Genomic DNA, 15,149 nt, shown 5'->3' with positions numbered 1-15,149 from the left:
AGCTTTTATCTTTTTTAACAGTCAGAGCATCCAAAACAGTATTGGAGCTTCTGCATGGCCCCCTCGCACCTAACTCTGATTTCTTTGTCTGCAAGTTTGGCCCTGATTAGCTGGGGCCTGTATGCAGGAATTAGCATGACAGAAAGGTGATCTGATGACCTGAGTTGGAGGTGGGGTGCTGCTCTAAATGCATCTGTGATGTTACAGTAAACCAGATCTATATTGTTTTCACCCCTGAATTGCAAAGTACAGATCTTTGTAGAAATTAGGGAGCACAGTCTTTAAGTTAGCCCAGTTAAAATCCCCAGCATATTGAAAATGCCTTCTGTGTGTGGAGACTGAAGCTAAGAGATAGCCTGATGAAGAATCTTCATGTCCTCTTTTGTTCATATTAAGCTGCTAACACCTGGAGGAAACTCAAAATTTTGGGGAGAGTTTCTAGTTAAACAATATTTATTTTAATAATTTTCATAATTTCATATGTTTATTGATGAGTAAAGACAAAGCTAACATGATAGATTGCATGGTACACTATGCCAGAGTAATATATTTTTAGCTGTTGTTATAAAGTTAGAGCAAGCTTTATTTCACTAAGGGATTAAAACACTAATAAAACATTAAAGTTCATACCTTTTGATTACCAAATTATGACAAAAAAAGTAATCTAATGGAATCCTCATTTTTGCTAACTGCTACCTTACTCAAAGAAGACTAAGAATCATTTAACTAATGATGATTGATTTCCAATCTAATCATTTAATAAAACATTATTTGGCCAAATAAATCTTTTATTTGTGTCATGGATTTGCATTGTGAATTGGTTTGAAAACATTCCAATTGCTCAACTGGGTTTATCTTGGTTTGTGTGATTCTAAGCATTATTATTAGAGGGAAACATACACATGTGAATCATGTTCTTAGCTAAGAGTTTGTTCTCACCATGGTGGTCTTAATCCGGCCTCCTGGTTGTGTACAGGTCCAGCCGGACTGATTGTCCAGAAGGTTACAAGCCTCATCATCCAAACATGGAGCCATCTCACACCATTGGTGATTCCTGATGATTTGAACTAAGGAGAAATGAACAAACAAATGAGGTCAGTTATTCCTTGTTTTTGAGGTTCTACTTTAGACAAAATTTTTACCCAGTCTCTATACTAAATGACAAAGGTCAATTTAAAATTATGGTAAGAATAAAGGATCGAACATAATTCTGTGAAATTTTATTTGTTAATCAGAGGTAACACAATATTTCATTTAACTATATTTACTCATTTAATACAATGTGATTTTAACTTATGTGAACTATGTAACCTTAGTGACTGAACTCATATGCTGTGTTTAGGAATGCTTGTTGAGAAGGGAGGATGTCTCTGCTTGCAAAACATTATTTTGCTCTGTTCTTAGGTAGGTCAGGTTCTTGGAACATTAATAACCCTAAGTGAGGTGAAAATGAGTTTTTCCCCCATGATCCTCTGTGTAAAAAAGATGAGGCTTTTCTCCCTTGAACAACTCTTTGTTAGGAGTGGATAACAATTTGGTATGATGGAAGACGAAGCTGATAGGACATTCAGGCATGTAAATCACATTGCTTATACTTTTGAGCCCATTTGCAATGTAACTTGAGGTTTAGTAAGGAGAGAAGAGGTAACTGTCGAGCTGGTGGCTGTAGAGCTTCTGGTATATTTATTTCTTTATGTCATTGTTAGAGACTTAGAATTAGATAGATTTATTTTGTCATTTTGTATACAGAAGTGTAAACAAAAAGAAATCTAGAGGTCTTTCACTGTCAGTACATTGTAGTGGCCTTTCAACCATTATTAGGGTTATCCTTATTGATATTGCCTGAGTTTGTTAAACCATAATATTACCTGCATGTTGCATGTCAGAAATGTTTTACTAAATAGTTTATCTAATTAATTAGGACGGCTACTCGGTCAGGACAAAAGTCATCATCATTATGCAAGTGGCAAAGATTTGGGAATGGAATAAGAGCAGCGTCCTGATCTAAAAACAAATTGTAATATTTTGGTAAGGCTGGAGCCATGACTGTCTCCTCATCTGCAAACTTGTATGATATAATGATGTGATGATGTGGCATACTGGAGTTTTAAAATGCTTCTCTAACTGTGAGTTGTGGCCACTTCATGAGATGTGTGCCAAGTAGGTAAGCACTACCTTCTGTAATTCAAAGCAACTTCTCTGATCTGAGTAAGATTACAATTTCATTCAAAATCTGTCGTCATATCTCATGGTTATTTGATACATATACATTATGAGGTGTTATTTAAAGAGTTTGTCCCAAGTGATCTCTTTTCAGTAAAATACCTGGAGAGAAAGCTTCAAGGTGTAAACACAGAGCTTTCAATAGCACCATACAATTCCTTTCCAAGTTCTGTGTTTCCTATCCTCCATGGTTCTGACTTTACATGGACTTGTTGTCTCTAGGTCCCTGGGGGTCATCAACATCTCTACACTGATATCCACCCAGTAGGCTTCTCTTTTCACTTCTGTTTAGACCTCGTCCCGTCACCCCACCACCACCAGTTGGCATTTGATGTCACTGCTGAACCCCACAGGAATCCTTATTTGACTATTAATTGTTGGCCCAGATCTGTGAGAGCAGAGACAGGCAGAATGATTAAGGGGACAATGCAGGTCTGAGAGCAGGTCCAGAGTCAAAGCTAGATGATCAGAAATCCAGAGACAATCCAGAGGAGAACCTGAGAGCGAGGTCAAGGCACAGAACGCAGGTCAGAGATCCACAAACAGACAATGGCAGGTCCAATAGGATTCAGTCAGGCTCATAGAATCAGGAGGCAGAATTGGGTCTTAATCAGGCAGACAAGTTTAAAGGAATACTGGATAAAATTGACAGATGGCTTGTAGTAATCTGGTTCTAATAACTGGTCTGAGAACTGGTTATATAGTCAGGGAAGCGATGAGTCTGTAAAGGCTGATTGGAAATGGGGTGGAGCTGACAAGTTTGTTGAATATTAAATCAGACTAGCACTAGTACCAGGAATCATGAAAGATGGCTGGCATTTGGATTTATTGTAAGAGTTCTGAGATGTCTGCAGTGTGGATTGGCTTTTTTGGGCCGGTCGGCACTGGCTAGTTATATCTGCTTGCTGTTCTGCACCCCTGCTTGGTTTCCTTTTTTCCCATTATCATAGCTTTGTCGTTGTTGTAACATCTTACTTCACACTCAAATTTCATCTTTGGGGTTTCTCTTACTGGCAGCTTTCTGAAGTTGATGTGGCCTGTCCTGTTTAGTGTGACCTCTCTTCATTCTTTAAGATATCCTGATGGAGAATTCACCCACTTCTTGTAAGCTCACACTGCTGTGAGGGTTTGATCTTTGACCAGACTGTATTTAGTTCTCCCGATACAAGAGTCTTGTCAATCGGCTTTATCTATGACTAATTAGTGTTGCTGTGCAGTTTTGTGTTTGCCCACAGGGTTTCCGGTCACTTGCCACAGGTTTCTAGCTTGTCAGAGGACCAGATATCCATATTCCGTTCGGTGGTAGGCTGGGAGCTATGGTTAAAACTATCTCTGTACTGTAAGTGTTGATCCAAACAACACCCTCTTTGCTTTACCTGGTATCCGGCCCGTTGATGTACCTTGTAGTCTTGTCAGTCAAATTTTATACATGCAAAGAGAGACATCAAATCCTTGACAAAACATGCTGAGTGTACTGTGCCATCAGTGTGCTTACAAGTCGTGACCCCCTACAAATGGACTTTCTGGAGGTGAGAGCGATTCAAAGTTCAGCTGTGCCTGTGGTTTGAGGTGCGTTTCTCAGGTGAGTGCCACCATGCTGTTTCTATGTTAAAGGGGCGCTACTGCCTGACCCAGGACAGAGGGGGGGAATGTTATTTCTGTATTTTCCTGTCTCTACCTGTAGTTCAGCTGGCCTTATACCTTAGCTTTGTTAACTTTGAAGATGCTGCAGCATGGGTATAAACATTTAGAAGGAAGTGGATAGTCAGAATAAAGTAATTAAGGGAAAGATTTAATGTGATCGACCATTATGTCATTGCAAATTGAAAAATATACAAAATGTTCTTGCCATACATGCAGGGGGCTGGTTCATGACCCGCCTCTAACCTAGGCCTGACCAGTATGTCCCCCCTATAAATAGGCATGGTCAAAACTAAGCCTAATCCCTCCCTCTCCTCAACTTCTCTAAGGGGCTACAGCTCTTAAACAACCAGGTTTCAATTAACCAACTTAACTATAACTAAGCTGTGTACCTAGGGAGAGCCTTTAAAATATTTTGGGAAGCAGATAGGCCTGTAAAACAGATCAGATAAATGTTTCATGAATGTCTTTGAATCCTGGGCAAGGAAGTTGATTTTGTGAAAAAAAAACCTCTTCTCTAACTTAGCTGCAGCTGAAGTCAGACTCTTAGCTATTCACTCTTTTTAATCAGCTGTGACAGAGCTCTGTCACAGCTCTGTCACAATAAGGAAATTAAATGATCTGAATGGCCTAAAGCAGGGCAGAGGGAGGGGGACACAGAAATAGCTTGCATTTGCCACCAATGCCTAAGCTTAGTGGCCATCATGTGTTTTCTATTTGTTTGAGGGGTACTACTGTTAAAGAAAAAACCTTCCGTGCCACTTTACTGTGAGACAGACTCTGGGATTGAGTTAAAACATTCTTTTGAATGTCTAAACATCGCTATCAGTTTATCACTATCACTATCAGTTTATTAGGAAGAGATTCAATATGTGTACTTATGAAATATCACCTTTTTAGAGCTCCTGGTACAATACATTTTCAGACCAATTGAGTTCTACAAAATTGTTTTTGGAATAAATATAATGCAGCGTTTTCTGTTTCTCTGACTGCTGCACAGCATGCTTTTTTCTAATTGGTGATTATCCACGTGTCTTTAGCATAGCCCTATGACATGCAATGAAGGGATGTGGATGAAATTGTTTATCACTGCCTAACGGCCATGTCACAACTTGCCTATTTATAAAGCATGTGCCTAATGTCCTAGAATCTTCTAAAATGCTGACCTATGCTGAACATGCATGTATTTTTTTAATTTGGGGAATATACATAGCGTATTCATAATGAGTCCAGAACTTATGTCCAGCGACAGCCTAACTTACTGCGATTATTAAAGTATGTCTGATTCTGATTTTGAATGCACGGCAGTGTCATGTATAAGCATTGGTTAAAGCTGCTCCCCGGAGGCACCCTGTCTGCATGAAAAGACATCTTTCATCACGGTATTATATACGGTATAGTTCCACCTGGAACCTATACGTTTGCTGGCTGGGTCTGAGTTGTGGCCCATCCAAGGCCCATTATAAACCCATCTGGCAAACACACTTGGAGGAAACTCAGGATGAATATAGCTGGGCCCCAGGTGTGTAACCCAAGTGGATGCCAAATTCTATTGCAAAACCCATTTGGGCCCAACATAATGGTTGGTTGCGCCTACTATAAGTCACACCATAAACAATTTTAGGTAAATAGACTGGGGACCACCATAGAAACTGAGGAAAAAATAAGCTGGGTACTAGTTGGTTTTCCACATGGGCCAAAAATATTAAGGCTACTGTGCCCCATTTGGCCCCATCGTGTCAGTAGGGACCAATTTAGAGCTATTGGAATGTGTTTAGACCAATTCACAATGCAAATCCATGCGGTAAATAAAAAATCCTTTGCTCAAATAAATTTTATTAAATTATTTGCCTAATCTGAAACCATTAACCATATAGCTAACTGATTTTTAACCTTATGTGATTCTTCTTAAGGGTATAGTAATGAATAGGAGTCCTTATTCCCCCTCACAGCATAGCATGTATAGGACATTCCAAAATAAAAAATAAAAAAACAAAAACAAAAGAGTACATAAATCCTGCCAAATATAAAATATTATTTAAATTGTTAACCATTATGTTCCTTAGCCTGGGTGAGGAAACCTGACAGCCTGCAGAGCAAAACTGAGTAGTAGCCTACTGGGGAAACCTCAGAGAACATCAAAGCCAACACGCTCTGAATGCTCTATCAGTATCAGCCCTTCACAGGATAAGACCTTCACCAATACATTTAGAACCTATCAACCAAAAGCTTACCAAGCTGAATGCCAGACAGATCCTGGTAGAATTTATGTAAAAGGAATTTTGGAACCTGAAGGAATCTCTTTAATATAGCCAGGAGCAGCTATGGTAGGAACTGAGAACAACATGCTTAAAAAAAAGATTCATGGTTGATGCAGTTCTTAGGGGAAAACATGAATGCGGTGAAGATAATCTTGTTTTTTGTGCCGTTCCTAAGTCCACAGAAGAACACCCAGAGGTGACAGTGTAAAACTTCCTTAAACGAGAACTCAACATGTCAAGGGGGACATGGCTGCTTTTCCCTGTGACTCTGAGGGTGTGAGGCTAATGCATGGTATTGATTGCTAAGGCAGTACAGCTCAGGCAGGACCTGAACAGAGCCATTGTCCCACTGCTACAATGGCTAGCCTGCCCCTATTTCTTTGAGCACCTCCAGGCTTCACAGCGGTGGAACAGTGAGTTTCATACACTAGTCTATTTCACCTGTCTCTAACCATGTATGTAAAAATGCACCGATTCCAAAGACATTTCTGACACAATCCTGCCAGAAAGCTGTTCAGTATGAGCACCTAAAGTCTATGGTGAGAGCATAGCCTGACTGAGGTGCAAAATATTTTTTTCCCTCTGAGGTGCAAACAGTTTGACCAGTTATGCTCATTGACCAATGTCATCACGTTGCTGCTGTCTTGGGTCCTTTTTGCACAAAAATAAATTACATACATAATGTAGGTCAGAATAATTCATGTATTTTAGGAGATAAGCCTTCATCACAAATAGAAAAATGTATAGTTGGGTAGCCATTACACAAATATATAATTGAGTAGCTAAATATACATTCCATGATATAATTCCGTGATTTTGGCTTATTTCATTAACCCAACAGACATGCCTGTATCAATTGCACTACTAGGCTCTCTGAGCACCAAGAGCAGGCAAGGCAGGAGAGGTGTCTTGTAAAAGCACGCGACAACTGAGACAGATGCACTAGGGACTTCACCCAATAACCCCACAGTTTCACGATGAATCCCTCCATAGGACTGACTGTCTGGATTCACTTGGCCCCCTTCAAAATGCATCAGACACATGTTTGTGTAAACAACGACTGTTAATAATTTCTTTTAGATGATCTGTTGGCAAAAGTGTGAGCCAACAGAATTGACAAAGACTGCTGGATAGATCTTGAAAGCCTGCAGTTCTGAAGTAATCAGACAAGAGTTGATGGTTCATCATATCCTCATCATCTTGAGTTGTGTCCTCAATCAGAGCATTCTTTAGGAAAAAAACAAGCATACCATCAACACAGGCAGGTTTGGTTCGTGTCATCCCAGCGATCTGTCCTTTATGGCAAGCACAACGGGCTGTCTGATGGGCAACAGTCATCCTGGGCTGGCTGCTGTCTCGATCCAGAGTCACAATCTCACAGCTTCCTGCCACCAGCTGACCTGAGAGCAAGCATTTAAAGAAGAAAAATTTATAATCTACATACAAGACTTTTCCTTCGGTTTGATTTAATACATTCACTAAGTTACAGTCTTGATTCAAATTTAAAGCTAGATGCATATTTATTTTCTACATGATTTAATGTTAATACAAAAGTCTTATTTAGAATTATATTTTATTTAAAACATCTCTGATTAAAGTCGGTGTATCAAAATATGAGTAATTTCACCTCTATAATCTAATTAAAATGTCTCCAATTAAATAAAAAAATCATAAGGACCACAAGCATTCATATATAAAAAATATATATATATATATGCTGAACTTTTTCATATAACATCCTAAATTGGATTTTTCTTGCTTTTTTCCATTTCTGTTGCGCAATGAAGACAAACCGTTAAACTGTCCCATCTCAGATCTTGTGACATTTGTAAGATTACATTTATTCCTGCAGCACATAATCCAATTTGATATTTCTACTTTATTTTTTAAATCAAAAAAAGCATTCTATAATATGTTTTAAGTTAAACAACAATTGCAGGGTAGAAAATACATAGTTAAAACAGATTGCTATACACTTCTTTACAATTTTGAATATTGGCCCCACAGAATCGACCAACTGAAAAAAAAATTTTATGTGGTAAAGACTGAATCTATATTCTTATTAGTGTTGCGCTGATGTCATTTTTGGCCCTGATACCGATATCCAGCTGTGTAGTATTGGCCGATACCCATACCATCTGTTTGAAATTGATGTGTGTGTGTACATATGAAGAATTGCATACTACTTGGATGTAAAATAATTGTCATCATGGCTTTGTCAAGCTGCTGCCTGCCTTTGTTAAGCAGGAAAAAGACTAATAAAAAGTGAATCCAGTAAAACTTTTTATTGCCTACCCGGAAAGGGTGACAATAGTTTAACAAACTTTTGCCTCGCAAAATGGTATCGGTGCCCTATTTGTTGGTACTCCCCGATACTGGTATGGGTACCGGTGCAACACTAATTCTAATATCATGAAGTAATCCATGACCAATAGCAGAATACTTTGAACAAAAATAAAACAAAGATAGACATTTTTGGAAATGTGTTTATTGCACTGCAGTCATTTCAAATAGATGGAGTTAATCTTCAGGCTGTTCACACCACTGGTCAGTATATGGTGAGCCAGCATCGGGTTGCGCATCAACCTGCTGTCGAGTGCTCCCCGGCATTTTTTTGATCATCTCTGTGACTTTGTCAGCCCTCCACAGTGTGGCTGAATTTCCACACTGTGGTGTCCTTCTCGACAGTCTCCATGTCACTCTGAGGGCCGTCACCACCCCTTCCATGTATTTCAGATCTTCATCAGATCGCCATTGAGCGACTTTCTGGCCATCTCCTTGTGTGAATTAAGCAGCTGTAAATTAGAATTTGCTTTTATCTTGCTTTATAAAACTAAAGCCTGGGAAACAACAATGGATAACCCCTGCTTAGGGTTGAAAAAGTGCTGGTTGGTCAGAGCCTGCTGAGAAGCAGGATTATTGCAACTGCAGGTGCAGAGCTGGTTGAGAAAGATTATGCACACCGCTTCTCTTAACTTAGTACATAAATAATGCATAAATTGAACCTTTTCTCGAGGAGGATCATTATTGTGCAATGATAGTAGCCCTACTATAAAGTAAATGAAATCATCACTATATCCATTGACAACAAAGTGAGAATTAATATTTAAAACAGACTAATTTGTTTCCCCGCAGACAATCACACCCTCAACTCCCCTATGAGATCTGATCTTTTCCAATATAAAAATGTCAATGGTATTGCCATCCTCCGTTCTAAAGCTAAAATCTTTGGTATGAAGTAATTCAAATATGACTCAGTTGTCCAACTTTTCTGAGGTTAGGTGTAGGTGATAAAGCACAAAATTAAGGCCAGGCCATCCTCAGCTTCTTGGGAAAGAAAAAGGAAGCCAGAGAGGCATACTGATGTCACCCTGGTTATTTGTAGACTTTATTTATTTTACAAGAGTTAAATAAATATACCCTGTAAATAAAGGGAAGGGACAACAGAAAAAAATGCAGTATTGCACACTCAAATAAATGAACTAGAGCAGTTGTCCACTTTATTGTTTGTTGGTTTAAACAGTACTTTCTGGGAAAATAAAGTGTTTGGTTTTAAAACACTTTTTATGCATCAGCTAAAAACAAATATTTTGTTTTATAAGATTGGACAACTGTCATGGTTCTCTTTTTGAGTGTATAGTGTTACAATTTACAACACTATATGCAAACGTAACAAAAGCCCTGACAGGGTCAGCGTTCGATAGCACACAGCAAAATATCATCCTCCTACGATGATTTTTATGTAGATTAACTACCTGAGAGTTCCACACCATCTCTGCCATGCCAGCCCAGCACAACCAACCTGTAGGCATGTTTCAGGCTCTTATATGGGTACCTGAAGGTTCCTGCTCTGGCGCTTGCAGAGCTTTTCATTGTGGGACAGACCCTAAACTGTGTATTAATTTCACTGAATGTGTATTTCTGATATCTGAAAGAAACATTTTTTCCTTGTCAAAATGACCTTTTTAAATCAGGAGACATTCTTCGTCACAAAAATAAGCATTCTGGATGTCTAGAAATACATTTCAGATCTCCATATTCCTATTGTTACTGGTTATATTTTTATATTATTTTGATCAGACAGAAATATATTTCAGATATCAAAAATACATATTCAGTCAAGCTGATAAATGTTAAAACGGCCAATTAAAATGTGTAAACATTAGACTTACTGATAATTTTGTTTAAATTTTTACTTTTAGGTGATGATCTTGAGCTCCTTCTGGAAGTAATGGGTCTTCTGCAGTCCATTTTCTGATTCATTTCTTCTGCTCTCCTGAGAGGTGGTGCAATTTGCCACCTAGGTTGGATACAGCCTGGTGCAATTTAGACAGAGATCTAGAAAAATAAATATTTATTGTGTATGTGGCAAGGGGACATCACAGGAGAGACTGTAAACATTTGACAGATAAACCCAATGATCAGTCAGGAATCCTGTAAGAATGTGATAGAAGGGAGGAGGACTTTGAGCTTTCACAGACTTACAAGGTCTAGGCTGATCTCAGAGCTTGAAAGGCAGAAACACAGTCTGAACAGTAAGGACAGAGACAGGCAGATTAGTCAATAAGCTTGTGATTTCATCCACAAGCAATCAAACCATGCTTACCTCCATACGCCAACAAACGAGATGTTGATAGCAATTGCGCCTTCCCTTGCTGCTGTAGCTGTAAACAACTTACTCCTCTTTGTCTGCACTTTTTTACACTGGCTGTACCAACAGCTTCAAACTTAAATGTCATTGGTCATTAGAAACATTGAGGAAAAATGAAAATGATTGGTGTTGATTTTTTTTCCAGTAGCACCACTTTATTTTTCCAACTGGTGAAATTTAAACAGAAGTATGAGAGAAAATCTAAATCATTTGAGTGAATATCATGTAGCCTTGTTACATGCTAAACAAAAAAATTTAAAGACTTTATAGGTTAGAATGTTGAGGCTACAATATCAATATAAATTTAAAAAAAAGTTAATACAGTCACAATTATATTTTTAATTTCCATGTATGTCATAGATGTGTACGGTTTTGTAGTAATGACATCAAAGTCATGCTAATGAGTGTTAATTACCTTCTTTTTTTGTCATTTTAACTGTGGAAAAGCCACACTAACATTTTGCTGGAAAATACCTGTGCATTATTAAATGTTTTGTATAACAAAAAAAAAATCTGACATAAAAAAGGAACAATTTGGAACACTCCAATATATATGCTTGGATGTTTGGCAGATAAAATTTTATGGATTTGTCAGGATCTTACCTGTATATCTGACACATCCATAAACCCCTATCTTTCAGTATATTTCAAGGATTCTACTCTTCTGAATCCGTTCCAGATATGTTGTTCAGATAAATTAACATGCTTATTAATTCTGATCACTGAATTTATGTTCATTGAAAACGTTTTCAGGCTTTTATAAAGACTAAAAAATGACAAAATTTCACAACACTCAGATCCATAGCCATGATGTATGTGTATATGAAAGGATTTTTGACAGATCAGATCTGACCACATTTGTCTGGATATTTTCTGGATATTTGACAGATCCATATACTGTGATCTTATTATATTTTCCAGGATACCAACCCTTTTGTCCAGGGTGTAAAACTGGCAATCAGTTCCATTGAAGAGGAGCTTGATAACTAAAAGTTCATCCTCCAATTCCACTTTTGGAAATTCTAGGAAACACAAGTTAACCTGCTGATTGAGGGTGAAGTGCTCTGTTAGGAATGTAATTAACAACAAGATCTCTGAAATAAGATGGAGTTTGGTTATTTAGGTTGTTATAAATGAAAAGGCTTTTACATGCTATGCTATATTTTACAAGAAGACAATAAAGGGAAGCTTAAATAAGGAGAAGTGTGATCTCTCTTTATATTTATCTGCATAACTCTTGCTGTAGCATTTTGGATTGGCTGTTGGTTTATGGACTTAATGACTTCTTGAAGGTTAAAATGACTTCATGATATTAAAAAAAGCAATAGTCAAACCTTGAAGTGATAAAGGCAGGAACTATTTTCTTAGCATTACCCCTTGAGAAGATATTTAGATTTTTTTACCATATCCCTCAGATAAAATAAGGACATTCTAGAAATCTGATTGATGTGAGAAAAGTCATGAAGAAAAATAACACAAATGTTTTTTACATTACAGCAATTTATTGCTGCCCAGATGAAGTGGCTGACTATTTTTTTTTTTTTGTCTAAAAATAATAAGTTCTGTTTTGTCTGCATTCAGAAGCAAAAAGTTTAGCGTCGTCTGGGATTTTACATCTTTAAGACATGCATGTAGTCTATGAAATGGAAATGTTTCGTCAGGATTTATAAGAAATGTGCTCGAACTTAGTTAGATAATAGATAAAATTTTCAAGCTCATAAAACTTGATCAAAACCAGCCACTTCAAAGGGTATCATCCCATTAAATCAATTATTAGTGGTTATCAGTCCCATAGAATGCCATTAGATTGTCCCTTCTACCCACCAGTAGACTCAGTAGGTTATCACCCAAGGAATCCTAATCCTGAGGTATTTCCTTTTTTACCCGCATAAACGGGTGTTTAAGTAAAGAATGATGCACAGAATGTTGATTCTGATATTGTTGAAAAGGAAACATTATGTTTTACAGAATAATGTTGGGAATTGGCACTAATGTTTTTAAAAAAATCTACATTGTCAGTGAACCCTTGTTAGTACTGTTTTGTATTAGAAGTATATGAGAAAAATACACTGAATGAAAGCATTTACAGATCAATGTGATGTAATGGACTTAACCTGTAAGTTTACAATCACATGTTTTTTTAATAATAGGTCACTAATTAAGTTGGCCTGTCTGAGGCATGAAATTCCAGAGTTGAAAATGAGTCCCACATTGTCCTTCATTGTCTGGTTATGGTGGACCGGGTAGCAATTATATGAGAGACAATTAACAATTTTGATTATTTTTTTAATATCAAAATATTCAAATTTTGTGTCATTTATGGGTTTAATGTGTCTTTTTAAACAGACATATGAGTCTTAAGATCTGGGGCTATTTAGAACAACATGCGGTGTTTAAGCCAATATTATACTTGTATAAATACTTATTTCTGTTGTTTTTTTTTCTTTCCTCACTTTTCCACTCAGCTTTCATGTGCTTCACCTCTCCCTCTGATCCAAACTGTATCTCTGGATGTTCTCTTTTAATGGAGGTGTTACAACAAAATCTGTGACCCGTTTTTTATGTGACTCAAGCGCAGGCTGTCTACTAACCCTAACTTTACAGGATTCATACATAAACCTAAAGTCACTAAATGAATACCTACTCTTAATGACGTTTATTGAGAAATACATACATATGACGGGTCACAGGTTATGTTGGAACACCAGGTCGCTTTTATCTGCAGTTCAGTGAGTGGACAGAAGGTCAGCGGGTCCCAGAGCACCGAAACAGGTGGAAAAAAAGAAACAAAGCTTACGTTGATTCAGCAGGAGGCCGTGGAGCAGCAGGATGCAGACCGCAGCGGCAGGCAGAGCCCAGGCCAGCCGGTGGAGCAACATGAGGGAGACCGCAGGAGGATCCACGCTGTGCCGCGTCCTCCTCACGACCTCACATTTAATCCGATCCGACCCAACGGAGGACCAGTAGCACTCACTATCAACATCATCATCATGTAGGTTGACTTAAAATAGAACTATCAGAACCGATATTTTGTTTTAAATACAATCAGATTTTTGGTGTCCCAACACTTTCTATATAGTCCCATATGTTTTTGCAGCTGGGAAGAAGTTTTCCAACTCTCAGTCCGCTCCTGGAGTTCAGGTCCTGGTTCGGCTTAAATCCACAGTGGGCTTCGATCAAAGGTGCTGCTGAAGCGGGCTTGTTGAGTTTGTTTCTCCGCTAAAACCTCAAAGAGCCCCGCTGCTGCTGCTGCTTCTCATGGGATCCTCTGAAATCTATCTCTATCCCTTAGTCCATAGTACTCCATTTTTTTTTCTTCCTTTTTTTAATTTCAATTAAAGAATAAAGTTCAACCATAGGATACATATAACAAATAAATTGGCCTATACCAGGAGGTATGCCACAATAAAAGAGGAAAGAAAAAATAAACTGATAAACATATGTGCTGAGGAGCAATAGCAGGACAAATCAGAGTCGGCCGGGGGCGGGGCAAATGACCGCTCCTTTAGTTCATCAATATTTTACCATTTTACACCATAAAGATACCAGCAGCAGCGGAGCTTACAAGGTTCAGCACCACTAAAAACAAGTATGGCATTTTGAAGTCAAAGAAACATGTAATATAACACTCCAAGAGAAGATGAAACTCATTAGGCTGCATAGTGCAAAACAACACAAATCCAAAGCAGATCAGCACCATGGATAGCAACTGGATCATATTTAGACCCATCTATATATTTCCTTTTAAATATTTCAAACCAGTAACTTTTACGCGGCTCACATGTTCATAAACACAATTTCATCATGAAGTACTTTAGGTCACCTTACTACTATTTGAAGGGCATATGATGAGTCTTGCGCTCCGCGAACTCATCCACAATACTGTGAATGTCCATTTTCTTTGCTCTCTTATTCTCTATTGCAGGGGAGTCCAAACCTTTTTTTAGTGAGGGCCCAATACAAAAAACTACACCAAGGGCTGGGCCACATTCTAGATGTGACATAGTGATGCATGAATACTGGGTATATTTCCTTTTTTTACTCCTTAATTACTTCACATAAAATAAATGAATATATGCACTCAACACATATGCAAAGAACACATACTAGGATATACTGTGTGTAGATCTAACTCACATATAATGAGAAGAACATTGCATCAGTGGGAGCAGTGACGCTCTACTTCTCCTGAAGCACTAGCAGGAGTGTTGTTATCACCATCACCACCTTTGAATAGCAAACATATGCTAACAGTGTTCTTCCATTCACTGACCAGAGACCTTTCGTGTCTCTGGATATAACACTGTGTTTTAAACTTAAACACAAACACAAAACACAACACGTTTTTTTTTTATAAGTTACTTGCATCTTTT

The 15,149-nt window shown here is 38.0% G+C and overlaps 1 protein-coding gene across 1 annotated transcript in view; it reads right to left on the bottom strand.

Annotated features, from left to right (window-relative positions):
• LOC107093596 (protein FAM19A5-like) overlaps positions 1-13,655 on the bottom strand; it is an 18,097-nt gene extending 4,442 nt beyond the window's left edge. Inside the window, exons 1-3 of the mRNA XM_015388759.1 lie at positions 13,574-13,655; positions 7,376-7,525; positions 940-1,067 (exon numbers count right to left, since the gene is read on the bottom strand). Of these exons, the coding sequence (XP_015244245.1) occupies positions 940-1,067; positions 7,376-7,525; positions 13,574-13,655 (360 nt within the window). The remainder of the gene's footprint in view (positions 1-939; positions 1,068-7,375; positions 7,526-13,573) is intronic.
• Positions 13,656-15,149: the final 1,494 nt, after the last annotated feature.

This window comes from Cyprinodon variegatus, unplaced genomic scaffold, assembly GCF_000732505.1.
Source record: "Cyprinodon variegatus isolate N-32 unplaced genomic scaffold, C_variegatus-1.0 Scaffold434, whole genome shotgun sequence".
NCBI lineage: Eukaryota > Metazoa > Chordata > Actinopteri > Cyprinodontiformes > Cyprinodontidae > Cyprinodon > Cyprinodon variegatus.
The sequence above is the reverse complement of the archived record's forward strand: the minus strand, read 5'-3'. Positions and strand labels throughout refer to the sequence as shown.